The sequence below is a fragment of the Chlamydomonas reinhardtii genome, chromosome 10, assembly GCF_000002595.2.
Source record: "Chlamydomonas reinhardtii strain CC-503 cw92 mt+ chromosome 10, whole genome shotgun sequence".
Lineage (NCBI taxonomy): Eukaryota > Viridiplantae > Chlorophyta > Chlorophyceae > Chlamydomonadales > Chlamydomonadaceae > Chlamydomonas > Chlamydomonas reinhardtii.
Window position 1 is genome coordinate 1,400,247 of NC_057013.1, and position 26,797 is coordinate 1,427,043.

Below are 26,797 nucleotides of genomic sequence, written 5' to 3' on the forward strand. Positions count from 1 at the left end.
TTTATTATTTAAGATTACAGTCACATAATAAGCGTGCGTTCGGAGGTCAACTTGCAGACAAACCGACGACAGCACCATGCGACTCAGGCGCCACAGGCTCACACGGACTCTGTGGCGAATGTGAGTATACCAAACAGTTCGGCCTTTCACGAATACAATGGGCAGCCCACAACAATGATGTTCGGGCAAAACATGCCCCTTCATGTGCAGCTACTTCAGTGCGGGGTTCGGCCAACATGAAACTCAACCTTCATCTCGCCTACCCCAAGGCCTACCCAGCGCTCAGCAGTCCTGCTCCTTGATATCACCGTGTCATCGAATTCACTGTCACGTCTGCGTGCAGCACACGGTGTCTACGTCCACTCTGGGTCCTTTCTGCCGCCGTCATCTCTGCTTGGGAGCGGCGCACGTAGCGCGCACATGGCCCCCCATACGTATGCCATTAGGCAATCGAGTCCCGCCCACCGCGCAGCTGCCTAGCCCGCCTCCCCTAAGAACACGACCCATTCCAAAGCACACCTTTGCACACAGACCAGCCAGACAGGCCTACAGCACTGCGCTCGCTCACTCGTCCAACAAGCCAAGGTGCTTGTTGCTGCCTGACTTCCGCCGCTTGGCCTTGGTGGCGGTGGTGGCACCCTCCTCCTCCTCCTGGTCGCCTGCGTCACGCCGCCGCTTGGAGCTGCGCGCAAGCATGTGCGGGTGTAAAGATGCAATGCATCAACGAATGAGGTGAAGAAAGAGGTGAACAAAGGGACAGGTTAAACGCAATACCCTAGCTGCGTCCTCAGACATTAGGAAGGCGTGGCGCGTGTGCGCAGTTGCTCACCTCTTCGTGGTGACCTCAGGGTCCGCCGCCGCCGCCGTCCCGGTCGCGCCGCTCCGTGTCGCGCGCGCAGACGCCCGCCCGCGCGTAGCACGAGGCTCGCTGTCCGAGGGCAGCGGCGCGGCCGCCGCCGCCAGCACCTCCGCTGGCGTGGGCGGCTCCGCAGCGCCCGCCGCGGCGGCCCCCCGCCGCGTGGCGCGCGTTGGCCGGCCGCCAGTCTCCGCTGTCGTGGCCACGGCAGCGGCTGCTGCTGCCGCCTGCTCTGCGAGGCGGGAGTCGCGGCTGCCGCGGCTGCGCGTGGAGCGCGCGGGTGCGGGCGATGGCGCTGGTGCGGGCGCCGCTGCAACGGCAGCGGGCGCCACCGCGGGCAGGCCGTAGTGCGCCTCCTCCGTCTCGGCGATTGGCTCCAACCCGCCAGCGGCCGCAGCACCGTCCTCAGCGGCCTCCGGTAGGGTGGCCACTGGCGTGTCATTCTTGGCGGCAGCGCCGCGGCCGCGGCCACGACCGGCGCGTGCCGTCGTGGAAGCAGGCACGGCCGCGGCCGCCGCAGCCTTGGGAGTGGTTGCGGTGCTGCGCACGGCCGCTGAGCTTGTACGCCGCCCGCGGCCGCTGCTGGCCGGAGCAACAGCTGCGTTGCCGTTGGCGGCTGCGTTGCGTGCTGCGTCCTCCTCCACTTCACGGGCGGCCGCAGCCTCCAGCACTGCTGGCGCAGCGGCGGCGGCCTCCTGCTGAGCATGTGCGGCGGCGGCCTGAGCCTGTTGCTCAGCCAGCTGTTGGCGCAGCGTCTCAAGCTCCTGCGTGGCACAGAAAAAACATCAGCTCAGCCCGCACAAGCTCCTAAATGCAAATGCACGGCCTGCTAGGCTTCCGGTAGACAGGCAATTCCTAAGTCACGTGTACGCGCGCACCTGCCGCGCCTGTGCGAGCTGCTGCTCAGCTGCTTCCCTCCGCGCCGCCTCAGCAGCCACTGCCTCGTCCGCAGCGGGCGCCGCCTCCGCCTCCTTTGCGGCCTTGCCGCCACGGCCCTTGCGGCCGCCGGTGGATGTCGATGGCGCCGCCTCGGCCGCCTGCGCCTGCTCGCGCGCCTTTGCCAGCGCCGCCTCCGCCGCCTGCGCCTGCTCGCGCGCCTTTGCCAGCGCCGCCTCCGCCGCCTCGCGCTCCGCCTGGGCGCTGGCAGTCTGCTTCTGCACCGCTGCCAGCTCCGACTTGGCGGCCACAAGCTGCTTCTGCATAGCCTGAAATATCAAGACACATGGGACGCCGCATGTTTTGGCGTCAGCGAGAAGTTAGCACGTGCACGCGCGATGCCAAAACGCCAGTGTTCTGTCACAGCTAGCCCGCGCATTTAGAAATGCCAACGCACCTGGATTTCGGCGTCACTCTTCTTCACGCGCCCCTCCGCGTCCGCTGCCGCCTTGGCCGTCTCTGCCGCCCTCTTCGCCGCCTCGCCCGCCTGCCGCACCGCCTCGCCCGCCTGCTGCTGTTTGAACGTTGCCTCCTCGGCAGCCGCCGCCGCCGCCGCCTCGCGCTCCGCAGCCTTGGCCTCGCGGGCTGCCAGCTCCTTGGCCTGCGCCTCCAGCTCCGCAGCGCGCTTTGTTGCGGCCGCCTCGCGCTGCTTGAGGTCATTGTCCTTCTTGCTTGTAGCCTACACGCAACAAACAGTAAAACACATGTGCGATCGGCAACCCCATAAGCACCCATATACGGTACGTGTTGACCACGCTTCCAAGGTGCAACACCGTACGCCACAGCGTCCATGTCCACACCTTGCCGCTTGTGGTGGTGGCCTCCTTGGACGACTTTTCCCGCTCCGCCAGCGCGGCCTCGGCGGCCTTTAGCGCCTCCTCCCGCTTGCCCAGCGCCTCCTCCCGCTTAGCCAGCGCGTCCTCGCGAGCCTGAAGCGGCAGCGGACACAAGCCGGCCGTGGTGTCAGCTTCAATGCAGTAATTGGTCTCAGTTTGCCAGCGATGTGGCTACCTGGCAGCGCGCCTTGCACTTGCGAGGCCCGCACAATTCTGAATTCCTGTACAGCTACGATTGACGACTGCGCCTCACCTCCGCGTCCTTGAGCCGCTTGGCCGCCTCCTTGGTCACCTCCGCCGCGCCGGTTTCCCGGGCCGCCAACGTCACCGCCCGGCCGCTGAGCTCCTTCTCCTGCGGCTTGAGCCGCGCCTCGCGCCGTGCCACGTCCTCCGCCTCGCGGCCCACCTCCGCCTTGCGCGCCTCCACCGCCTTCGCCTCCACCGCTACCTGGTTTTTGAAGACGACGAGGAGCACACGCCGTTCAGTTGAAAGACAGTTGCGCCCAGCCAGGGACCGGTGACTAGGCCAGGCAGCTGGGCTGCAACTGGACTCAGCGCAGCCTGCCGATGCCCGCCTGTCTTTGAAACGGTTACACACCGCCGCCCTCCCATCGCCCCACGCGTCTGCATCGTAGCGCCTCGCGCTGCTGACAGCGAAGGGTTACATAGCCCCACCCAACTACCGTACATTTTGCCCCAGCTACCCGCCCACCTTGGACTCCCGCTCCGCCAGCGCCGCCTCCCGCGCATCCAGGTCGTGCTTGCGGGCCACGCAGGCCTCGCTGGCGGCGGACGTCTCGGCGGCCCGCGCCTGCGCCTGCTCCTGCGCCTTCTTGACGGATGCCTGGGCCTCCAGCAGCGCAGTCTCACGCTGCGGGTTGGCCAAGGGGGAGGATGCGGGCCGTTAGCGCTCAGGCGTCCTTCGTCTGTACAGCTTTGCGACCTCATGGCAGTGCGACCTCATAACAGTGCGAACCCAGGCGACCGCAGCCCCAGCCCACCTCCTCAACGGTCTTCTTGGCAGCCGCAGCCTCCTCAGCCGCCGCCTTGGCGGCGGCGGCCGCCTGGTTGGCTGCCTCCATGGCTGCCTTGGCGGCGCCGTCCCGCGCGTCCAGCTCCTTGGTGCGCTTAGCGGCCTCAGCCAGCACCGACTCCGCCGCCTCGCGGTCAGCCTGTCAGGTGCCAACATGCTTCTAATGACGCTCGAAGAATATGCTACAGTAACGCGCAGGCAACGCGGCACCGTGCCAAAGACACGGGGGCTGCTGTCATTTACCCAAGGCTGAACCACACACACCCCTTGACCAGCTCCACATCGCGCACCTTGAGTTTGGCAGACTCCTCCGCCAGCTTGGAGCGCGCCGCCTGCACCTCCGCCCGCGCCGCTTCCACCGCCGCCCGTTCGCCGTCCAGACCGCGCTTCAGGGCTTCCACCCGCGCCGCCTCCGCCCGCGCCTCCGCAGCTTCGAGCTCAAACGCCTCGCGCTTGGTCGCAAGCTCGGCCTGCCAAAGTTTGAGCGCGAACAGGGCTGTCAGCACTGCGGCCCTGCCCCGGCCTCTTCGTCCCCTCGAGAGTTACCTCCGCTGAACCTCCACTCCTCCTCTCGACGGCCGCGGTCAGCCATCCCCCACAGTGCCCCATCCCAAACTGCACTCGTCAACAGACCGCCAGTAAGGGTGTCCCTCGCGCCCCGCACACATCATTGGCCCGCACCTGCTCCGCCTCCACGCGCGCCTCCACCTCGGCCAGGCGCACGGTGGCGGCCTCCACGTCGATCTCCTTGCGCTGCACCTCCGCACCGCGCGACTCCAGGCCCCGCTCCGACGCCGCCACGGCGTCGCTGCGAGCCGCCAGCGCCGCCTCCACCTGCTTCAACTGTGTGTTTGTGTGTGTGGACGTGGGTCACACAGATACGGTATCAGAGGGAACCGGTCAGTAACCATAAGCAACTGAAACGGAGCATGCCCGCTGAACTGCTAGCATTGCCCAGCGCCGCCGTAGCTCCAGCGCACACCGCTGAGCGCGCCGCTGCAATCCTTTCAATCCTCTCCCCTACACTGCAACCGCAACTGCCACCCGCCTCGATTTGACAATGCCATGGACTGGAAGATGACAACTGCGCCCTCGGCCCCTCACCCGCTCGTCCTCCTTGCGCTGTGCCATGATGTTTTTGTTGTACTCGAACTCGCGCCCCTCTAGCAGGTTGATCTGCTGCCGGTTGTTCCGCTCAATCATGGCCGCCTCCTGCCGCGCCGCCTCCAGTTTACGCGCCGCCACCTCGTGCTCCTTCTTCGCCGCGTCCAGCGCCGCCCGCTCCTCCGCCAGCTGCGGGCGATAGGTCAATCGGGGCGTCGGTTTCCGAGGTGATGTCTTCTATTTGTGCGCCCCACCCTATACTTGCGTGCCCCACCCAATCTACAGTCAGCCCGAGTCGTCTACAAGCCCGGCATCATGTTACCAGACAGCTGCCATAGTCTGAATCCCGCGCCCTTTCTCCCCAAGCCCATCACCCCACCATCCCACCACCCAGAGCCACCCATATCCCCGTCAGCCACAGCTCCGCGCCGCCGCTTCCTGGCCCGCTACCTGCGCCGCCAGCTTGCTGCTCTCCTCCTCACGCAGCGCCACGGACGCCTCCCGGCCGTCCACCGCCACCTCGCGCGCTCCCACCTCCGCCTCCCGCCGCGCCAGCTCCGCACTCAGCGCGCCGGTGCGCTGCTCCGCCTCGCGCACCGCCGCCTCCCGGTCCAGCAGGTCGCACTTGGTGCCCTTCACCTTCTCAATCTCGTCTACGTCGCACGGAAGGTGAAGAAAATAAAGGGCATTACATGATGGGGGACGCCGGCATCGGGGCTGAGGCCCCTTGCGCGCTGCCACTCCAGCATCCACGGAGCAGCTCCGGTGCCCATGCCTCAGCTCCATCCAGCCAGGTAGCAGCACTTTCATCGCAGCCAGCCAGCCAACCAGCCAGAGCGCCAACCCCACCTCCAATCCCCAGCGCCATACTCACCAAGCACGCCGCGCTCCTTGGAGACCAGGTCCTCCTGCTTGGCCTGCACGTCATGCAGCGTCCTGCGGGACGGGAAAGACACGGGGGCATGTTGGCTGCCGCACACGAGCATGCGGACGTGGCGAGGCTGATGCCCATGCCGTTCGCAGTGTCCCCGCAGCATATAAATGGGCGCCAATGCCATCCCCCAACTCGCTGCCCAGTCCACGCCATGCGCGCAGCACTGCGCAGCAGACGCGTCGCACCCTAGCTTACAGCTCCACCCAAGCAGCACCCCCACTCCCCCAACAGTCTCACTTCTCCAGGCGTTGCTTCGCCTCGCCCAGCTGCGCCTCCAGCGCCGCGACGTCGGCGCGCCGCTGCACCTCAGCCCGCTGCGCCTCCTCAAGCCCGCGCCGCAGCTCCTCAATGCGGTCCTCAGCCGCCTGCTTCTCCGCCTGCAACGACGACTGCACCTTCTCCAGCCGCTCCCTGCAGCGCGCCAACACGCAGGTGTGAGGGCGGGCTGCGTAGCAGGCGGAGCATCCGGCTGCTAGTCCGGCTGCAACCCGCCTTCAGCAAGCCCCCTGGACCTACTGCAGCTGGCAGAGTCTGTGCGTACATGCACTGTCCACATGCCCCTTGCTGGGCCCGCGCGGGCCTCGCCGCTACTCACCTCTCATACTTGTGGTCGAAGGCCAGCACCAGCGCCTCCTGCAGCTCCCGATGCTTGTCCGCCATCATGCGGGTGGCATGGGCGTCGGCCGCCTCAGCCTCCTCCGTAAGCCTCTGAAAGCACGGGAAGGGGGAGAGCCGGTGCATGGCCAGGTGAGGTCCGGACCAGCGAGGGTGCAAGACCCCAACACGACCGTGCGGCGCTTAGGCCACGCTGGCGGGAGTTCCTAGATCCCACCTTGCGGAACGCCTCGTAGTCATTGACGCGCTGTTGTAGCTCTTGTAGCTGCGGGCAGTGGGCAGCAGAAAATGAAGGCGAGTCGCGTTTGGGGCCCGCGAAGCTGTCGATGACCACCGCACCTTGTCTTTCAACTCCTGGTTCTCCCGGAGCAGCTCCCCACTGAGCTGCGCTTGAGAGACGCTTGGAGACAAAAATCCTTGCGCCCTGTGCCGCAAGAACAAGCCGCCAAAGTCAACACATCGCCTCGCAGGCACTGCTCCTTCCCGCGGTTACTTGGCGCGCACCTTAGCCTATCCGTCACACTATGGGGGTTGCGAAGCGGCGTGAGCATTTTCGGCCCTTCCGCGGCTACCCCCTGAACGTCAAAGCAGGTCGAGTGATCTGGCGCGCAGCACCTTGAATTTAGAGTCTATAGTTCAAAGCAGTCAGTGTATTGTAGTCAATTTTTGAGTGCCAGGTTGCGCATGCCAAGCCCCTCTGAAGCCCAGAGGAATTGCAGTCCTCATGCAAGACCTGGCAAAGAAAGGTCGACAGGCAAATTCAGTTGTAGTTCGATGATAACCACGTAACCATGAACTCCAGCCTGCACCGCAACCATTCAAGGGCCCCACCCGGGCAATGTGCACGCCGGCACTGGCATGGCAGCGCGAGTCAGTTGCCGCCTGCGCCGACGCCATTACGTATCAAACGAAGTATAAATGGGGATGGCTTGTGTAGAGCGGCTGAAGCGACAGAAGCGACAGAACCAAGCACGCCTGGCCCAGCGGGTCAGGGGCCGGCTGCTGAGGGGCCCGACGCATCGGCGTGGCACGTCCGGCAGGAGCGCGGCGTCTCGTTTGTGACAGGTAAGGCGGCGGAAGAAAGTAGCGCAGCTGGCATTAACAACAGTTAAAGCTCCCATCCTCTGCGCTTTGCAACGCGTGATACACGAGCACATGCACACCACTGCTTACCCTCCCAGCCGGCGGCGCGTTCTACCGGGCTGAGAGCTGCGCGGGGCGGGACCTGGCAGTGCTGGCGGCGGCGCTGCAGCGGCGGCGCGCGGGCGGGCGGCTGCGGGTGCTGGACGTCATGAGCGCGAGCGGCATGCGCGGAGCCCGATACCTGGCGCAGGTGCGGGTGGTGGACGGGATGCCCGTGAAGGAGTGAAGGATTGATGGAGCTACACCAATCTGGATTTTGAGCTGGACTTGAGGGAATGATACGGTAAAGGCGTAAGAGCTGCGGGGTGTGAACGGGGGCCGAGGGTATGCCGGTCAAGCTGTTGTCAGCAAGCAGCGTTGTGAAGTGCCTCAGAATGTTTGCCTGTCGTGCCGCGTGCCACAGGCGGAGGCCGACGAGGTGTGGATCAATGACGGCAGCTCCGACTTGCATGAAGCCATGGTGTTCAACATGTGCACCGCGGCCGGCATGACGCCGCCGGTACCGCCGCCGCCGCTTGCGGCAGGCGCTGTCCAGCAGCACGGAAGCGGCAGCAGCACCAGCAGCAATGGCGGCGGCAGTGACGAGGCCTCGGCTGTGTCGAGCTCTGGGAAAGACGGCAGCCAGCAGCCGCCAGGGCCACAGGCGGAGAGCGAGGACGTACTGCGGCAGCGGGTGGCGGATTGGGCGGCGCAGGCGCAGGTGGTGAAGCTGGAAGGGCTGTCCAGGGACGTGTGGCAGTGGGACCTGCCACCCCTTCCCACACCCCCGCCGCCGCCAGAGCCCGCAACGGCAGGGGACCAGGCATGGCAAGCGGCCGCTGCGACCGCGGGAACGCAGGGCACGGAGGCAAGCGATGCCAGCAGTGCGCGTGAAGGCGATGGCGAGGACAGCAGCTGTAGCGGCGGTGTCAGCATCAGCGGTAACGGCAGCGCGGACCCTGCGGATGAGTTGAAACCGGGCGTTCGCCGCATTCGCATCTCGCATGTGGACGCCAACCGCCTGCTGACCAATTGCTACATGCGGGAGTCGTACTATGATTTGGTGAGTGTCGCCGTACAGGTGACTGACCGGCGGACGGCCTGGTGAGGGCTGCATGGGACGGCGGCTCAGGTATATCGGTGGACACACGGTGACGACGTGTGTGGGGTGGCGCCCTACGCGCGGCCACCGCCCCTGCTCTCTGCAGTTTCCTGCGTAAATTTGCGACAGGCGGCGATTCTTCTGTCCACAACAGCCTCGTGTGTATATATGCAGATCGACGTGGACAGCTTCGGCAGTGAGTCCATGTACTTCCCCGCCGCCATTGACGCGGTGCGCTACGGCGGCCTGCTATACCTCACCAGCACTGACGGCTTCACCAGCTCCGGCAAGCGGCAGGAGCGCGGGTTGGCGGCGTACGGCGCCTTCCTGCGGGCACTGCCCTGGTCCAATGAGCAGGTGGGGCGCGGGAGGCGGGGAGCGTGTGGGGAGGGAGCGTGGCGTGAAGGCTTTGGAGGAGGGGTTGGATATCGCATGAAGAGGGTTCATTGCGACAGGCGTGCGGACCGACCGTCGAGCAGTACGGCACGCGGGTTGCCTTCTGGAGCCCCTGGGAGCGATGAGGAATCCACCCGCTTTCCCACGCGTCCGCTCGCCTGTGCAGGGCCTGCGCATGGTGATTGGCGGCGCGGTGCGGGAGGCGGCGTCTCGCGGCGTGGCGCTGACGCCCGTGTTCTCGCTCTACAGCTACCACGGCCCGGTGTTTCGGGTCATGCTGCGCGCGCGGCGCAGTGCGGAGTGGGCCGCGCAGCACTACGGCTTTGCGGGGCACTGCTTCGTGCACGGCGACAACTACACCGTGGGATGGAAGGACATCGCGGGCGCAGTTTGCAGGTGGGGTTTGGGGCCATTCTGTACTTGCCCCCCTTCGTGCCTCAAGCCTTGTGTGGGTAAGGACTGCGGGTCTGCCTCGCAGGTGCGAGTCACGAGGGCGGCGGCGGCCTGTGCAGGTGCCCATGGCAGACTCGGTGGCGGCGGCGGCACCACCCGGGCCGCACGACCCAACAGCCGGCGGCAGCAGCAGCAGCAGCAGCAGTGGCAGCAGCAGCAGCAGCAGTGGCAGTAGCAGCGCCACTACTGGCAGTAGCACGCCGCTGGTGCTGTCGGGCCCCATGTGGACGGGGCCGCTGCACGATGCGGAGGAGTTGCGGGCCATGAAGGCGGAGGCGGAGGCGCGGGGCTGGGAGGGCTTTGGCATGAGCGCCGCGGACGCCCCCTTCCTCAGGGACCGCAAGAAGAGCAGGTGGGGCCAGCGGGTAGCCGTGTGTGGGGTTGCAGCCCGCTGGCACAACAGCTGCGTCCTTGTGCATTGCCAGTGCTGCTTGAAACTCGCGGCAAGGTCCGGTTTTCGCGGCCTCAGGACTGTGGGGCATTGCCCCCTCCAACCTCTCCGCACCACCCGTGCAGTATCACCCAGAGCAACCCCTTGTCGCATGGGGACTACTGTCGCGTGCCACTCCGTTGTCAAAGCATAGGCCACGCTCTCCTTCTCGCTCTTTTGATTGGGTTCGGTACAGTTTGGGCTCGTATCTACAGCCCTCTCACCTGACTGGTCATGTGCCTGCCGCGCTCGCGCACAGCCGCAACGCCCGCCCCCTGGAGGACCTCCTGGATGTGCTGCTGGAGGAGGCGGACCCGCGCCTGCCGCCCGGCTTCTTCTCCATAGACGACTCCGTGGCGCGGCGCATGGCGAGGCCGCCGCCACGCGATGCGCTCATTGCGGCCCTGCGGGAGGAGGGCTTTGCGGCGGCGCGGTGCCACCTGGAGGTGAGCTAGGTGGCCTGGTGGTAGGGGGGAGAGACGCACAGGAGGGGCGCCGGGCGCGGTGCGTTCCTGTCATGAGGAGCCGGATGTGGTGGTGGTGGCGCTTGGTGAGAGGCGCTGGGGTGAGTATCGCGTAACCTGGCAACTGCCGCGTGTCCCTCCGCATACACTGTGTGTGTTTGCCCCAGTTTCCCCTGTGCTCGATGTCCGCCCGTGCCTAATTAGCCCATGTGTGTGTGCGATACTGTGCGGTGCGGCACAGGCGCGGGCGTTCCGCACCAACGCCTGCATGGCGGACGTGCTGCGGGTGGCGGAGGACCGGCTGGGCATTCCGCCCCGCAAGGCCAAGACGTAGCGTAGCACTGGAGAACTGGAGCGGGGACTTGGGGGCTAGCCGTTCATGGAGAACGGAGTGATCAAGTCGCAAGCGGGGGGGTAGCGCGCACCGATGGCTCATGGCTGGTGTGCCTGGGGCATGGCCTGTGTTGGCAGCCGCTGAAGCCTGGACACTGGACGCGCAAGTGAGCCCATCAATGTAGCTTGGTCCAAGGCAGCGCTTCCATTCAGCTGTTTGCCGTGGAACCGTATCCGTGTAAGAATGGCGTTTGGGAACTCATCCAGGCGCTCCTTTGAAAACTTATCCAGTCGTATCCGCGTAAGAGTGGCGCCTGGGAACTCATCCAGGCGCTCGTGGCTTTTGAGTAGCAAGAACCAATCCACTCCAGCCGCGAGCACCAGCACCCCGTGCCAGCAACCCTTATCCCACTTGCTTTCTCCGCTTATGCAACGCTCGCACCCTCCACACACTTCCCTCCGCTTCTGCTCTGACTGCCCCTCTCAGCACACACTCCGCACGCACTCTTGCGCTCGGCACGCTCATCCACACTATCAACACAATCGAAGGTCCCTCCCGCTCAACCCCATCCCGCCAGCACACTGCAGCACTAAAGCGGATGCGGCTGCTCTGATGCCTGCGCGGCCTTTCTGCCTCTCCGCGGCCCCATCCCCATCCGTGCCTTGATCTTGGTCCAGACTACGAGCGCCTCAAACATCAGCATTCGCGTCTCCACCTGCAGCAAACACACCGCGGCATAAACACACAGTTGTTACGACGTAGCGGCATAGCAACCTGTCACAGCTGGAACTGGGGATCGGCACGGGTGGAAGGTAGTGTGACAGCGACGGGCGGCTCCTCCCGGGACCGGGGTTTATGTCCGGGGCATGCCGGTGTGACAAGTACGCACGCCGGCAACTGTTGCGAAGCAGGGCGCACGGCGGCGTGCAGCCGTCTGGCCCCGCGACCCACCTGCAGCCGCTCCCACGCCACGCCCAGCCACACCAGAGCCCCGGGGTGGCCTCGCAGCCGCTCACGCGCCAGCGCCGCACTGCACCTGTGGTGATGAGGAGGCCGTTTCCGGGCGGTTACGCGCACTCAAACAGCAACGGCCTGACACATCGCCATACCAGCAGGCACCCGTGCCCACGGCGCACGTGAGGCGGGCAACTCTGTCATGTCCCTAGCTACTGCAGCAGCTGCAGGAGCAGCTAGCACTGGCTCACTCCCGCGCGGTGATGACGAAGTTGTTGACGGGCTGCCCCAGCGCGTAGTCCACGCTGCGCAGGCAGTCGTTGGTCTTGAGCAGCAGCAGCAGCGGCCGCGGCATGCGCTGCAGCAGACCGCTGATCTCCCTGCGGGGCCGCGCGGCGTTGACGAGGTGAGGCAGAGACATGGGTGGGGGTGTAGGCTCAGGTGGGGGGTGCAGTGGCGCTGCGATATATGGGAGGGACACAGAAGTGGCGGCACGCGAGCAGCAGTCGGGCGGGCACGTGTGTGTGTCACGACGCAGGTACGGCCCACCTGCCGTACTTGGCCATGTAGTCCGCCGCCATCTGCCGCGTCTCCGCAGAGCGCTCCACGTGCAGGTGGTCGGAGCGCTGCTCCAGGATCTGCAACGCGGCAGCGATGCAGCGATGCAGCGATGCAGCGGCAGCGATGCAGCGGCAGCAGCCGCGAGCGAGCGAGCGAGCGCACACACGTCAGTCGTGCGACGACTATGCGTGATACCGCACACATACAAGCACAACCCAGTGAGGCCCTTGGAGCCGGTTGAAGCTTGACTGCAAGTGGTGATACCGTGACAAGTATCACGTGAGGCGCCCATGACCGCTGGTGGTGGTAGCGGCTGCCGAGGCACCCCCACAACCCAACAACAACGACAACCATGACAACACTACGCACCTGCTCCCAGGGCCGCTGCGTCAGCATGGCCGCGAAGATGTCGTACGCGTCCCCTACAGATCCAAACATGATAGAGCTAATATTAGTTCATATAAAATATCGCTGACATAGGTGTCAACCCTCTATCCAAACAAGCATACCCGCGTTCATGGCGGCGGAGTGGCGGCGGATGCCGTCCGCGTCCGCGAAGATGAGCGCGCGCCACAGCGCCGCGTACTCCAGCCTGAAGGAGTCGGTGATGGACTTGTACAGGCCGTGGTCCAACAGCACCAGCTGCACGTGGCCGTTCTGCGTGCGTGTGTGTGTGTGTGTGTGTGTGTGTGTGTGTGTTAAAGCGCACAAGGAAAACATTGCGCAAAGACAGTGCATGCGATGTGTGTGTGTGTGTGTGTGTGTGTGTGTTTAAAACAACATAACGAAGCCCGCCCAGTGTGTGTGTGTGTGTGTGCGTGTTGGTTTGCTACATGTGTGCCGTTCTGCGAGAAAGTGTGTGTGTAGCGCTGCGTGAGGTGTTGGAGCGTGTGTGCTTAGTCCCGTTAACGCAATCGTTAACGCAATCGTTAACGCAATGGTCTCGTATGCTTTGTTGAATTGCTGTTGGCTTAACCCTAAGGCGGACAACACAGCGTTTGCCCGAGGTCCACCGCCTCTGCTGTTGCGGTTGCCGTCGCGTGCCAGGCCCCGTGCTTTAAAGGACCCGAACGGCAACCGCACCGCACCACACCACACGGCCGCCCACACTTCCTGCCTTCCCCAAACCCGCCACTCACCACCTTGCGCACGAGCATGTTCGCAGCGTGCGGGTCGCAGTGAACGTAGCCGTGTGTGAAGATCATCTCGTTGAAGGTCTCCGCCACCAGCAGCGATACCGCACGCGGCGACACGCCCAGCTTCTTCAACGCCGCCACGTCGGTGACCCTCACGCCGTCGATAAACTCCATGGTGAGAATGCGCGGCGAGCAGGTGCGGTAGTCCACAGCCGGCACGTGCACCCTGCAAAGGGGGTGGTGGTGTGGGCGACAGCACATCGGCACCGGCAGCAGGTGCCACACAGGCCTACGTGCGAAGAACCCAAGCGCCGAACACCAAGAGCCGAACACCAAGATTTCCCGGCAATCCACCAGGGTCGCACGACAACGCACACGCCACGACCAGGCCCGGACTCGGGCTCAAACTGCGGCCTTTCCGCCGCACGGGCCGCATGGTCGCACGGCCGCAGCACGCTGCTGGCGACGCACCTGTCGGCATGCCAGGCGCCCGCCTTGGCCGAGGCCTCCAGATTGGCGCGGCACCGCTCCGAGTTGGCGGCCTCGTGACGGAAGTCCAACTCCTGTCGGGGCGGGAGGTGGGGATTACATTCATGGTTGATGACGAAGAAGCGGGAGTTGTAGGCATATTGATACAGCAGGCGCAAGGAATGGGGATGGGGTCGTGAGGTGTGTTTTAAGGCGCAACACCGGGATGGCGGCTTCCGGTGCGTGTGGTCCGGAGAAACCTCCGCTGTAGCATGGCCGGGCCACACACCATCTGGGACCTGGGCAGAAACCGTCCACCAGCCCTCCCTCAAACACGCCCCGACCCCCCCCACACACACACACACGCGGGTGCGCAGCCCTGTGCCTGCCCGCCTCCCCACCCACCCGCGGCAGGTTCTCCTTGATCTCGTCCACCAGCCAGCGGTAGTCAAAGTCCGGGAACACCCATCGCACGCAGCCAACTAGCGCCTCCACAGTGGCCACGTCGGCGGCGCAGCTCTCGCGCAGGCCCGCGTGCTGCACCTTTACCGCCAGGCGGCGGCCGGCGTGGTCGCGCGCCTCGTGCACCTGCGGCGGCAGCGGCGGCGGCGGCACAGGGTGTGTTGGGGAGCGCGGGGACAGGCGAATGCAACGGCCGTTCGGCAGGAAAAGATAAGGGACGGAGCACACTACTGCGCGTTTGTAACGTAACGTGTGTGTATGTGTGCATCTGTGTGTGTATGTATGCGTGACGCGTGTGGTGTTGCATGCAGTAGAGCAGCTTGTCGCGTGCGCAGGCGACTGCCTGTGGCCGCTGACCCCGGGGGTTGTGTGGACCCACAGTGCAGGGGCCACGCCACAGAATCTGGATCCAGAACCAAAAGGCCTCGCGGCAGCCGGCCGCCGCAGACCGCACCTGTGCCAGCGACGCGCTGGCGATGGGTGTGGGCGAGAAGTAGGCAAACAGCTGCTCCGGAGGTGCGCCGAAGTCCTGTAGGTAGGCGAGGGAGGTCGGAATGGGGGGTTGTAGATACCAGCCCAAACCGAACCGAACGGTGTCAAGCAGCGCTGTCAACTTCTCAACTTGCACACTGGACTCCGTCAGCTTTGCCACGCCACTCTCAAGCATAAGATCAATGGCCTTGTGCTGCCGCCGGCAGGCACAAACCTGCACACATGGTCTCACCCGCACCCACCCGCGCCTGCATGCACGCACGCGCCCACACGCGCCCACACGCGCCTACCTGCACGAACATGCGGCGGACCTCGCGTATGTCCGACACGGGGCAGCGGTCCAGCAGGTGCGCCTTCATGGTCTCCACGTACGGCTCCGGGAGCAGGTGGTCCTGAAGGGAGACGGCGATGCGTGGGCCGCGGGCGGGGCGGAGGCAACACCAAGAGGGTAAGGGGCCAGGCCGGGGCAGTGGAGAACCAGCAGTGCTTGCCACGGTGACCAGGCTAGACACCGCCGTAGACGCCCGTTTGTAGTGCGGGCAGAGAGTCACCGTCCACGGCCGCAACTCGCGCACAGCCCAGACCACCGGTTCACAGCAGGCACATCACCCAGCACCGCGTCCATCCCTCCAGCCCTTCTGCACCCTGCGCCCGCGCCGCCCTCCCCTTGGTGCTCCTCCCCCGCCCTCCCATTCCCCCCAGCAGCCCCCGGCCGCCGGTGTGCACGCCCGCCCCACGCCCGCCCCAGCCACGCCCCAGCCGCGCCCAACGCACCAGCTGCCCCACGTGCTGCCCCAGCTTGGTGTAGATCCCGCCGTTGGCGAAACACAGCTGCAGCAGCCGGTCCGCGCCGCGCTGGTGGCAGGCACGCAGCACGGCCTCACGCTCCTCGCCCGCCAGCCCCGGCTTCAACGACAGCTTGTAGTCTGTGCCGAGCAGGGAAGTGAGGCGGGGCGGTAGGTACGGGTAGAAGAAGTTGCAAGGGCAAGGTGCCAACGGCAAGGGGCTAAGGGCAGGGGTTCAGGCGTCAGGGTGGCGGGGGAGGAATGCTTCCCAGCGCCGCAGCTGCACGCCGGCGATGCATATGGCGGACAATGATTGTGTCTGTAGCCTGCCGGGTTGGAAGGGCACTAACCGCCTTCGTGCGGACTGCCAATGTGGCCACCGCCCACCGGGCCCCCAATAGGCTTGTTCAGCATTGTCAGAGGCCGGCGAAAGACTCACCCAGCACGATGGCCGCCGCCGTGTACACATCCCGCGCTAGCCGCACGGGCGTCAGGTACGCTGCCTTGATTGCCTCTGGAGAGGGCTGGAACACCAGGTACGAGGCCCCCGCCCCCACGCCCAAACTCGCGCCCACGACCGCCAGCCGCCGCAGCGGTGACGGCGCAGCTCGCGCCGCATGCACGGCGGCCGCCGACCCCGCTGCAGCGACTGCAGTTACTGCTGCTGCTGCTGCTGCTGCAGCCGCGCCCGCTGCAGGGACTGCGGTAGCAGCAGGGGCGGCTGCGGCGCCATCTACAGCTGCAGCGCTCGCGGAGGCGAACAGGGCGGTGACGCCGCTAGTGTGGCCCCCGCCAGCCCACCTGGGCTGCCCCTGCGCCCCCCGGCAGGCTGCGCCGGCCTGGGCCAGCCGGCCCCACATCGCGGAAGGCTGCCCTCAAGGGTTTAAGTGCTCTGGGTGTAAGGTGGGCGCGTTGCTCGTCGACTGAAGAGTTGATGGAAGTGACGGGATTGTTGATGATTCGCGCTTTTGGAATACGTTTCTGGTCCTCAAACAAACAGTGCTTGCGTATCTAGATTTACCGAGTATTGCATCGAGACGCTATGCCAACAGGGTTTGCTGACAGCTTGAACTTGACCATGAGTCCATGACCGCGGGACTCATTCACTGATTGGAACCCGCGTCTTGTTGACCGGGCCGCAGAACATATAGCACTGACTGTTTGAATAAGACTCGCGACTTACAGGTCGCGTAGTTCATAGAGCGACACACACTCGTGAGCTCCGGGCTGCATCCTCCTTTCAGACTTCGCTCCGCGAAGCTCAGACCGGCCCTGTCGCCTTTTTCTTAGGTCCTAGCGAACATAGAAATGTACGGTGGCTACGGCTATGGCACTGGCGGATATGGCGGGGGCGGTGGCCGCGGCGGGTATGGCGGTGGTGGTGGCTATGGCGCTTCTCGTGGAGGCTACGGAGGTGGCAACCGCGGCGGAAATGACGGTGGCGCGGAGGGTGGCGCGGGCGGGGACTCGTCCTATGTCGAGGGCAAGGTGGAGTTCCCCAACCTGGCCGAGGAGACCACGCAGGAGGGCCTGCAGCAGTACTGCGCGCAGTGGTAAGTCGCTCTCAGTGCGCGAAATCCTTGGGCGGGCTCACGATCTGTCTCGCTCTCAGTGCAAGCGTGGACTAGGCCGCGACCGGCCATAGACATAGGTGGCCTAGGCCCTAACTCGCTCTCTCGTTATGTCCAATCCTTTCCAATGCTAGGGGCCAGGTCGAGGAGTGCACGGTAGCGAATCGTGTTGGCGTAGTTAGGTACTCGGACCCTGCGTCGGCTCAAGCACTATTCGATAGCGAGCACGTTATCGACAATGTCAAAGTCGAGCCTCGGGCCGCGCTTCCCCGCGACAAGGCCGGGACAGGAGAGCGGTGCCAAAAGATCTTTGTGGGGGGCACTGTAAGTAGGGTAGCGCCCGGCAACTGCATTTTGTCGTCTGGGGGAAGAGTATGCATGCCGTAAGGGACTTGTACCAGGTTGCAATACCAGCCCAACTGGCGAGGGGTATGCCACGCTGCGCAACCCTCGCCACACCTCGCCACTCGCAGTCGCTCGCCGCTGAGCCTGGCACACCTATCGCTCTCACGTAATCGTGACGCAGGGTGACGTGACGGATGAGGAGCTGCGCGGCCACTTCGCCCAGTACGGCGAGATCCAGGACTCGGTGGTGAGTGCGCTGAAGCGGGCATTTGGGACGGGGCCTGTCAGGGGGCTTGCGGTGCGACTGCAGTGCAAGGGGCTTGGTGGACTGTGCTTGTGCTGAACCTCTGCCGCGCCGGCGGCATCTGTGTGTCGGATCGTGGTTAATAAGAAGGCGAGGCTCAGCAGGTACCAAGGTAACGAAAAGCTCCCAGGTTGGGAGTAGAACCGCTCAGTATCACCCACAGTTGTGTGTTATTACGTTGTTCCCGCATCTCCTCGCAGATCATGCGCAAGGACGGCGTCACTCGCGGCTTCGGCTTCGTGACGTTCGCCGACCCTCTCAGCGTGGAGAAGGTGCTGGTCATGCGCCAGGTGCGTGAGGGGCTCAGGAGCAATCAAGGCGCGACACCGGCCGCGAGCCGCACCCCATGCAGCAGGCGGCGGCGCTCAGATGCCGCGGGCCGCACCCAGCCTTGAAAGGGGGTAGTTATGCCAATCCAAAAAGAAAACCAGAACCTGCCCACAAAGCGCTGAGGGGGGTTGGAGCAGGCTACTCAGGTGCCGCGGGCGAAATCATGGCCTTGCGTAGGGAAGGGTCAAGCGCTTAAGCGGGTGGAGACAACGTGGTGCAATCGGCCCCTTGTGTTCCTTTCGTAGGTTATCCGCGACAAGACCGTGGACTGCAAGCGCGCCACCCCCCGTGAGATGACGCCCTCCACCGGCGGCGGCCGCGGCGGCGGCCGCGGCGGGTACGGCGGCGGCTACAGCAGCCGCGGCGGCTACGGTGGTGGCGGCTACAGCGCTGGCGGCTACGGTGGTGGCGGCTACGGCGGCGGTTATGGCGGTGGCTACGGCGGCGGCTATGGCGGCGGCTACGGCGGCATGCGGCAGCAGCAGGCTCAGGGCTATGACGAGAGCGCTGGCATGGGCGGTGAGAATGCGGGACAATACGGCGGTGAGTGAGTTAGGCTAGGCTTTGGGTGGCGCAAACGCATAAAGGCCGAGCCACACAGAACCCCTTCGCCCATCCCCAAACGCCTCACAACGCATCTCCTTCGTCACCGAGGTAACTGGTCAACCGCCTTACTCATTTTGCCTCCCCGCCTGTCCCCGCCTCTCCATGCACTGTCCTGCCTGCACTTGGCCTGACTGCTGTTGTCCTCGTATTCGCTTGCTTCCCTTTCGTTGATGGTGCCGCAGCCGCGGGCTACGGCGGCATGATGGCGGGCTATCCCGCAATGGCGGCGTACGGCGGCTACGGCGGCTACCCTGCCATGGCGTACGGCGTCATGGGCTACGGCGCCGGCGCCGCCGCGGGCTACGGCCGCGCGGCCATGGCACGCAACACCGTGGGCCAGCAGCAGCGCTTCCGCCCTTACTAAAGGCCGCGAGCGGAAGAGAAGCCGCGGCGCAGGAGTACGCGTGGACAGCTGCGCCACACAGCGTGAGCTGAGGTTTGCTGCTTGCAATGTGCTACCGAGAGGCGCAGCACAAGGTGCAAAGTATGACCAGCAATAACGAGTATCTGTTTGGTTGTGCTTGTACTGTGTTAAAGAGGCGGTCGGGAGACCGCGGTGGTGGTTCCGCGCTGAGACTGAGAGAGACACGATTTTGACGACCTCCCGCACGACAGCAGTCTTCACACCTACGTCCGTTGCATCGGGCTTGTGACGCAACAGAATGGAAGAGGCACAAATGTGTCGTGTCTATGCACGTGTTTTACGTGCGCGTTACTGAGACCGTGTATGTCGTCATGGTTGCGGTTGTTGGTGACGATGATGACCTGTTGGTTTGCAACTGAGATGACACCTGTGCGATGGCGTACAGGAAAGCAACGACAACATGAACCGTCGCCGGGGCTTTGCAGATGACTATGGTTGAACGTGCAACGCTGAATCAATCCGCTCCAACACGGAGCCCATGTAGCATTGCATCTACCTCGTTCGCAAGGCCCGCCGCCAAGCCTGTCGCCACCAGCTTGCCTACCAGCTCCAGCTCACCCGCAGCCTCGCACCCCGCGTAGCTCCACACAGCCCCACCCGCCTCCTGCGATGCCGCTGCTGCCCCTGCCACCATGCCCCTGCTATCGCCGGGCACGCTGCTAACACTGCCCCCTCCAACTGCTCCCGCCGCAGCGCTCGGTACAGCATTGCTGCCAGCAGCCCGCCCATCCTCAGGCTTTCCCGCCCCCGCTGCTGCCTCCGCGCCCTCCCCAGCCCCTGCCTTGCCATGCAGTGACACGCGTACCAGCCCCAACTGCCGGCCAGCTTCCACCAGGTCCAGCACCTGCCACGTGGGCAGCGCTGCCAGGTCGGGCAACGGCGTGGCCGCCCGCAACGCCGTTGCGGCATGAAGTTCCGTGCCGCCAGCACCGCCAGCACCGCCAGCAGCAGCCGGGTCAGGCGGCAGGTACAGGGTGCAGGAGGGCGCAGGCATCCTGCGGCGGCAACCACAATACCGGGCATGGATCCAATAACGCTGCCAGTAGCGGCAGTTGGGGCAGTGTCAGCACGGGGGCGCGTCTTCACCAGGCCCTCACCTGGAGGTGACGCCGGGCCCCTTGAGCATGTGAGCAGTCACCACTCGGGCCAGGCCCTGCGCGGCCACGGCATCGGCGCCCGCCGCGCCCGCCACTGCGGCCGCGCCGCTGCCGTCGCCGACTCTGGCCACGAACGCGGCTGCAGCCCCGCCCGCCGCGCCGCCTGCCCGCGTCAACCGCAGCCGCATGGATGCATACTGCTGCAGCAGAGCGTCATAGCCGCCCTGTGGAACCAGGCGTGGAAATGGGAGCATGACATATTGACATAAGTACCGTTGGCATGACCGCATGGCTTGACTGCTCAGAAGCATTTGAATGTTTGCCCAGCTATCAAGGCGCGACATCCTACGCGCAATGCAGCTAAAGAAGACGAGTCCGTGCCCCCGTGCGCTGGCTCAGCCCCGGCACTTACCGGGGAGCCGACGCGCTTGTTGCAGACCAACACCGAAGCCAACGGCGCTGCGCCGCTGTGGGCCGCGTCGTCGTCGCCATCGCCGGCTCGCCGCCGGCGCCTCCATTGAGGCACACCGCCGGCCGTATCGTCCCCATCCCCACGCTCGTCCTCATCCGCTTGCCACCCCGCATGCTGCTTTTTCTGTTTGTCTTCCTTCTGAAGCGAGAAGGACAGGTGCAGGAGGAAGCGCCCCAGCTTCCGCGCGCGCAGCGCCCGCGTGGCGGCGGCGTCCGTGCCCGGCGGCGCAGCCTGCCGCGCCACGTCATGTATCGACTCCAGCAGCACCAGGCCGCGCGTGTTGCGGAAGCGCTTAAGGGCTGTGAGGATGGCGGTGGGCTGCGGCAGCGCAGTGCGCATGAGGCCGCGCCCCACGTCGGCGCGCACGCTCTGCGGGAGCAAGGGCGGGAATGGGTAGGTGGGGGTTGTGGCTGTTGCTGTTGCTGCTGTTGAGACAGGCGCTCCAAGCAAGCCTTAGACGCCCCGCAACAGTGGGATTGCATATGAGCATCGTAATCATAGGCTAGGGCAGAAGGCGAGCGCTGCGCAGAGCACACCTGTCCGGCGGCAACGAAGGCATCGCTGCCCACGGCGAACGTGGTGGAGCCTGGTGGTGCGCTTCTCCTGGGAGATGACGCTGTTGCTGCGCGCTGCGCCGCCGCAACTGCTAGCCATGCCGCATGGGAGCAAGGCCCGATCTCCGGGCCAGTGAGCTGTGAATGGAGGAGGTGTGGGAGGCAGCGTAAGAAAGGCGGAGACTGCGGCAGGTCCACAGGCCCCTCCGTTACGGTCACACGCGCTGACCTCGACGATTACGCCCGCCGGGTACCCGCCGCGAGTGAGCACGTCAAGAGCCCTACTGCCGGTCGATCGCCGTGCTGGGGCGCTCTGGGGCGTCGCACTGTCGACTGAGAGCCTGGCGACGTGCAGCACCGCCCGGCCATGCCGAAAGGCCACGCCCGCTGACGCGCTAGAACGAATGGCGCGATCGAGGCATGTCCGGAGAAACTGCATGCGTTCCTACAGCATCCTATGTCGCAAATTACAGTGACAGGACGGCCGGCGACTTGTCCAATCAAGTTTTCGCGCTCATTCGGGCATTCAAGCGATTCTGGGCTGGACGCCGTCCAAACGCCGGATTCGTGACATACTGTATAGATAAACTCAATTGCTCTTATGACTTCGCATACGCTCAACAGCGCAGCGCAGCTGGCGTGCTCGGCTTTGGTATGAGCCCTCCGCGAGCGCCTGGGGGCTCATCGTTCGCCTCTAACTGTATGGTGGCCTATGCCGAGGCTCACGCGGCAAATTCAGGCAGCTGTCCGCAAAGCACAGCAGACCGGAAATGCTGGCGCCTCGTCCCTGGAGAAAATCGTCAAGCAAGCAAACAACGAGCTCTATCGGCAGCTAGGGATCCCAAATGCCATAAAATTAGGGCAATCGACCTCTGGAGGGCCCAGCAAGGATCGGTAAGCGTGACGATTGACGGTGTTTTGTGACGGCACGCATACGCACTATAACATGGTGTGCGGTGCTGTGGCGCAGGGGCTATGCGGGGCAAGCGGCGACACCGGGCCTGACAGGGCTGGGTGTGTTGGGGCAGGCCCTGTCCAAGCTGGCTTGGCAGGGCGGTATCCTGGAGGTGAGGCGCGGCGTGCATAGCTGGAAGCGGGGCTGGACATGCGGCAATTGCGACCTGCATAACACAAGTCGAGCGTGCGAGTGCGCGTACGTGCTAGGACCCAGGACACGCACCAACTTCATAGCCGGAACCAGGACACAAGCGTGCAAGTGTCTTGACCAAACCTGCCAACTGCCTGCGGTAGCAACGCCAACCAACGGGCTTGTGCTGTGATAACAACATGACAACGACAACAGGTCAGCAGCCCGGGGCCGCAGGGTTGGGACGTAGCCCGGCAGCTGGCGACGGCCTGGCGAGCCAGCGAAAGCCGCGTGCTGTGGCTGCAGCTGGAGCCGGCGGGGCTGGCAGCAGCAGCAGCAGCTGCTGGTGCGGCGGCACCGCCGCCGGCGACAGCGGCAGCGGCCAGATCCCACGCGCTCTCCGAGTCTGCTGGCTCCGAGGTAAGCACCTGTAGCGTTGCACATGTCCACAGCTGCGCCGATCCCACTCTGGGCAACACGGTGGCTGTGCCACGGCTGATGTTGCTGGGCACACCAGCATACGGTACTGAAATGCGTTGCGCCCCGACACCAAACCCTGACCCACACACAGGGCCCCAGCCTCACGGTGCAGCGCTGGCGTGTGGCTGGCCCGGCGGACTCGCGTGCGGCGCTGCAGCACCTGGTGCAGGTCGTGCGCTCGCAGCGGTTCGCCCTAGTGGTGTTGGACAGTGTGCCGGCCCTGGCGCCGCCGCTGCCGGGAGCGGGCGTCGTGGCGAGGGCGGCACGCCTGGCCACCACGACGCCGGCGGCGGCAGCAAGGATACGTGTGGAGGGGGGCCAAGTGGCAGCAGTAGCAGGGGCTGGAGCTGGGTCGTCACGGGAGGCGGTGGCGGCAGCGCAGAAGACATCTCGGGCGCCGGCCGCGACGCCGGCCGCGAGGAAATGGAACTCCCGCTCTGGGCCAGATGCAGGCACCGGAGCGGAGGCAGCGGTGCAGGGGACGTTGCGGCCAGGGGCAGCGGGGGGCAGCGGGCAGGCGCTGACTGGCGCAGCAGCGGGGGACCCGACAGGCGCGCTGGCTGTGCCGCAGTGGCTGCAGGCGGCGGCCCACACGTTACCGAACTATCGGGTAGGGTAGCGTCCAGGCACCGTGGCTGCAGCCCGGTCTGCCTCCCCTTGCCGCTCGGTTGTAGCATCCATGCAATGCACCCAGGGGACTGCTAGTTACACGTAGAGCACAGGCGCAACAGCGCGCCACACGGTTTACACAACGTAGGCATGCACCCGCATGCACCAACAAACACACACCCTAACATGGACACCGGTCTCGAACTTCGCATGACGCCCACAACCGCCGCCACCACCCGCAGTTCCTGAACGCCGAGCTGCCGCTGCTAATGGAGCAGACCCTCGCGGCGCTAGCCGCCAGCTGCGGCCCGGAGCTTCCCACCACCACCCTGCTGATCAACTGCTACAATCGGGCCACGCCGCAGCAGGTGCGGGCGTGGGAGCTGCCTCATGCGTGCTGCGTGTTGCTGTGTCCGCACCGTTTGCAGGTCTGTGCGGTGTGTCCGCTGTGCGAGTAGCTGCAGCCGCCGCTCTAGCAGCCGTTGCATGGCCTAGCCGGCTGTGACAACTGCGTGTTTGCGTGCGTATGTGTGTTTTGCAGGGCTGGATGGAGGGTGGAGCGGCAGCCGCGGCGGCGGGCACCGTTCTGGTGGACAGGAGCCGCTGGGCGCGGCGTGCCATCGCCCGTCACGCCTCGGGCACCCTGCACCTGCTGCCGGCCACCCGGCCTGTTGCTGGGTCGGCAACCCCCTGCAGCGGCGGCGCCTTCGAAGCCGCCTCACACGGCGCCGCAGGGCCGCAGGCGGCCGCAGAGGCGGGAGCAGCTGGCGTGGCTGCGGGCGGCGAGGCGGCTGGCGGCACGGGTGCCACCTGCACCGGGCCGCCTCAGTCGCTGTCGCAGCTGCATGTGGAGGTGACACGCGGCCTGCCCTCGGGCGATGACGGAGCCGTCGTGTTCAGCGGGTGCGTGGGGAGAGGGGAGAAGCGCTGTGTAGTGGGTCGTGAGTCATGCTCGTGGGACTGGGCTGCGAAGATGGGGCGAGGCGATGTTGTGGCTGGCGGGCAACTGGCCCAAGCCCCGGTGGCAGGTGTGGGAAAAAGCTGACATGGCGCCGGTGAATTGGTGCGACTTGCCGTGATCAATGGTTTGATACGTCACCCTGCCATCTGTGCTGACATGCTTTCTGTGGCCCCACGCCGCCGCCTCCGGATCATCTGTATATGCAGGTGGCTGGGCACTCCGCCTCCAAGCTAGGGATATGCCGTGCTCGCCGGACGGATGCATGACGCCCTTAAAGTGTACAGATATGGCCAAGCTTGTTATTTGCTAATCGGATTGCGCAGCCCGAAGGCAGCTACTTAAGGTAGTGTGTGGGCGCCCTGTGCCCGATGTTGTCGTAGCTACTCATGTGGAGAATTACCCGCTCGTGTGTTGGAAGGACAGACGACCTCATTGCGGCTCCTCGCTGGGCATGAACTCAGACCGGCTACATCGTGTGATGTAGCTAGGGACAAAGCTGACGCACGAAATCAGGAGACTGTATGCGCAGTAGATAGCTGACAGCACAGGATCTGAGACTGGCTGATGACAGTGCCGTTGCGCTTGGGCTGGTGCCGAGGGCAGCAGCTGCAGGCGTGTATTGCAGGCAGCTGTTGTAGGCATGGGACGATGTGACGCCTAGGACGTTGGAAGCATGGACCGGTGCAGAACGCGTGTTCCTATCTTTTCCTATCAACCTCTTCTTTCGTATGTTGTGGTGGTTGGCATGTTGGATGTTGCTGTTAAGCCGCCGGCTCGCGTCCGACTCTGTATGGCGACTAAGGTGCACGAGGGAGGCCAGGATGAGAAGGCCATAGCTGTGAGCGCAATTGAGGCATGCTCCGATGCTCGGCCATAATAATACCATGCCTTCGCATTTCTTGCAAGTTCCAATCTTCCTCTTCCGCATGCTGCTTGCCTCTTGGCTCTGGTCCAGCGCGTCCACAGCTATCTGCTCACTCACCCACACACTTACACAGCACATGCGTGTTTGCTTCCTTTTGCACTCTCTGACACAGAACATGCAGGCCGCGGCGCGTAGTCCACCATTACGTGTTTGGCAACGCCTACGCGCCCTGCGATCAGCAACTCCTGCCCCGCTTTACAGCGACCCATTGAACTTGGCAATGCACGAGCACCTAGAGCAGCCTTGCATGCCTACCACGACCAGCCCCGTGGCCATCACGCAAGCCTACAGCCGTCCATACCGGCGTCAGGGCCGCCGGTGGCACCAACCCTCCGCGCCCCGCCCGTAGTCAGACTGCTTTCAACAGCGGTAATGGTGCAGTCATGCATTCGCAGCAGCGTTTGTGCTCCGCACTCGCATACTGTGTGCTTGCTTAAGTTGCGGCGTGCGATGCTGCCACGCGCAGTGACGCGGGCACCCCATCCACAGGCACACCGCCTCCGCGACCGCATTCGGCAAGTACAGTATCAACAGAGCTGCACACAGTAGTCTGTACCAACACACCACGTGCTACGAGCTGCCGTGCCGCCACCTTGCCGCCACTTTGCTGCCACTGCACACCGCAGCTGAACAAAGGAAGTGCAATCCGTGCAAGCCACTGAGCCGAACCTGTACTGACTTTTGCTACATCGGCGGGATCAGATCATCTCACGCTCGATGCCGAACCCCATGATGGTCAACCGAGGGAGACCATGCCTCCACAAACTCTGCAAGTCCTCACCGCGGCGTTATGAAGGCTACCTGCCGCCTTGCTGCTTCCTGCTGCCGCCCTGTTTTCCGCCCGCCTGCTTTCCGCCGCCCGACGCCGCTTCCGCGCCCTTGCCGGCCCCGGCGCTGGCCTCTGCCGCCGCTGATGCGCCGCTGGCCGTCTTGCCTGCTGGTGTGTCCCGGTACGCCGCTGGTGGCGAGTCAAACAAGAATTTGCGGTTGAGGGGGTAGGGCGTGTGGTCGGGCTGCATCGCGAGGACCCGCAACCGCTCCGGCAGCGCCCGCAGCGCCGCCTGCTGCAGCTTGAACTTTGTGGTCATGTCCTTCACCCATGCCTGGTGCTCCGCCACCCGTTGCTGCTGCAGCTGCTGCGCGGCCGCCTGCTCCGCGGGGGTGAGCGGTGTCGCCTCAGCCGGGGCGGGGGGTTGGAGCATGGCCACCATGGCCTTGACGCGCGCGTTCTCCTCGTCCACGCCCCCCGACGCTGCGCCCTTATTCCGCTTCATGGCAGCACCCTTGGTACTAGTTGCTTTCGTAAAGCCCGCCATCCCTCGCAGCTGCTGCCAGAGTGCAGCACCTTGATGGCTGATGAGTGTGGTTGCGCCAGAGCACCCAGCAGCGCTGTGGCTAGCTAGTCGTGACATGAGTGAAGAGCTATGTAGAAGGCATACCGAAGACGTCGCCATCGTGCAATTGATGGCGATAACTAGGTGCACTGCAAGGTTGGTGCCTCAATATGAATAGTGCGAGCTGCCAATGTCAATTACCTGGCTAGTGAGTATATTTTCAGT

At 64.8% G+C, this 26,797-nt stretch overlaps 7 protein-coding genes across 7 annotated transcripts; 3 read left to right on the forward strand and 4 right to left on the reverse strand.

Moving 5' to 3' along the window:
* Positions 1 to 2: 2 nt before the first annotated feature.
* On the reverse strand, positions 3 to 6,944 carry CHLRE_10g428050v5 (uncharacterized protein). The gene is made up of 18 exons (XM_043066587.1): positions 6,819 to 6,944; positions 6,654 to 6,738; positions 6,532 to 6,579; positions 6,295 to 6,407; positions 5,937 to 6,110; positions 5,640 to 5,701; positions 5,216 to 5,418; positions 4,766 to 4,954; positions 4,343 to 4,504; positions 3,952 to 4,131; positions 3,630 to 3,800; positions 3,341 to 3,499; positions 2,882 to 3,076; positions 2,593 to 2,721; positions 2,190 to 2,471; positions 1,735 to 2,061; positions 830 to 1,620; positions 3 to 682 (listed from the first exon to the last, which is right to left on the reverse strand). Exons 1-18 carry the CDS (start codon positions 6,863 to 6,865, stop codon positions 565 to 567), a joined length of 3,435 nt encoding a protein of 1,144 aa, XP_042919984.1. The 5' UTR covers positions 6,866 to 6,944; the 3' UTR covers positions 3 to 564.
* Positions 6,945 to 7,104: 160 nt separating this feature from the next.
* On the forward strand, positions 7,105 to 10,868 carry CHLRE_10g428100v5 (uncharacterized protein). Its single transcript, XM_043066588.1, has 8 exons — positions 7,105 to 7,379; positions 7,496 to 7,647; positions 7,861 to 8,499; positions 8,713 to 8,895; positions 9,101 to 9,330; positions 9,413 to 9,739; positions 10,077 to 10,263; positions 10,523 to 10,868. The coding sequence occupies exons 2-8, from the start codon at positions 7,621 to 7,623 to the stop codon at positions 10,613 to 10,615; spliced, it is 1,686 nt and encodes a 561-aa protein (XP_042919985.1). The 5' UTR covers positions 7,105 to 7,379; positions 7,496 to 7,620; the 3' UTR covers positions 10,616 to 10,868.
* A 15-nt stretch (positions 10,869 to 10,883) lies between these two features.
* Positions 10,884 to 16,485, reverse strand: CHLRE_10g428150v5 (uncharacterized protein). The gene is made up of 13 exons (XM_043066589.1): positions 15,913 to 16,485; positions 15,463 to 15,614; positions 14,979 to 15,080; positions 14,651 to 14,725; positions 14,140 to 14,322; positions 13,738 to 13,829; positions 13,270 to 13,492; positions 12,640 to 12,787; positions 12,500 to 12,552; positions 12,119 to 12,207; positions 11,821 to 11,949; positions 11,567 to 11,651; positions 10,884 to 11,330 (listed from the first exon to the last, which is right to left on the reverse strand). Exons 1-13 carry the CDS (start codon positions 16,331 to 16,333, stop codon positions 11,205 to 11,207), a joined length of 1,878 nt encoding a protein of 625 aa, XP_042919986.1. The 5' UTR covers positions 16,334 to 16,485; the 3' UTR covers positions 10,884 to 11,204.
* Positions 16,486 to 16,584: 99 nt separating this feature from the next.
* Positions 16,585 to 19,547, forward strand: CHLRE_10g428200v5 (uncharacterized protein). The gene is made up of 6 exons (XM_001702661.2): positions 16,585 to 17,026; positions 17,179 to 17,368; positions 17,571 to 17,636; positions 17,894 to 17,983; positions 18,269 to 18,566; positions 18,812 to 19,547. Exons 1-6 carry the CDS (start codon positions 16,782 to 16,784, stop codon positions 18,991 to 18,993), a joined length of 1,071 nt encoding a protein of 356 aa, XP_001702713.1. The 5' UTR covers positions 16,585 to 16,781; the 3' UTR covers positions 18,994 to 19,547.
* Position 19,548: 1 nt separating this feature from the next.
* Positions 19,549 to 21,674, reverse strand: CHLRE_10g428250v5 (uncharacterized protein). Its single transcript, XM_043066590.1, has 6 exons — positions 21,406 to 21,674; positions 21,159 to 21,314; positions 20,563 to 20,991; positions 20,151 to 20,374; positions 19,662 to 20,048; positions 19,549 to 19,606 (listed from the first exon to the last, which is right to left on the reverse strand). Exons 1-6 carry the CDS (start codon positions 21,613 to 21,615, stop codon positions 19,594 to 19,596), a joined length of 1,419 nt encoding a protein of 472 aa, XP_042919987.1. The 5' UTR covers positions 21,616 to 21,674; the 3' UTR covers positions 19,549 to 19,593.
* Positions 21,675 to 21,784: 110 nt separating this feature from the next.
* Positions 21,785 to 25,206, forward strand: CHLRE_10g428300v5 (uncharacterized protein). Its single transcript, XM_043066591.1, has 7 exons — positions 21,785 to 22,070; positions 22,147 to 22,243; positions 22,480 to 22,683; positions 22,835 to 23,353; positions 23,595 to 23,720; positions 23,894 to 24,255; positions 24,520 to 25,206. The coding sequence occupies exons 1-7, from the start codon at positions 21,889 to 21,891 to the stop codon at positions 24,545 to 24,547; spliced, it is 1,518 nt and encodes a 505-aa protein (XP_042919988.1). The 5' UTR covers positions 21,785 to 21,888; the 3' UTR covers positions 24,548 to 25,206.
* A 1-nt stretch (position 25,207) lies between these two features.
* On the reverse strand, positions 25,208 to 26,767 carry CHLRE_10g428350v5 (uncharacterized protein). Its single transcript, XM_001702483.2, has one exon. The coding sequence runs from the start codon at positions 26,552 to 26,554 to the stop codon at positions 26,036 to 26,038; it is 519 nt and encodes a 172-aa protein (XP_001702535.2). The 5' UTR covers positions 26,555 to 26,767; the 3' UTR covers positions 25,208 to 26,035.
* Between the last annotated feature and the right edge of the window lie 30 nt (positions 26,768 to 26,797).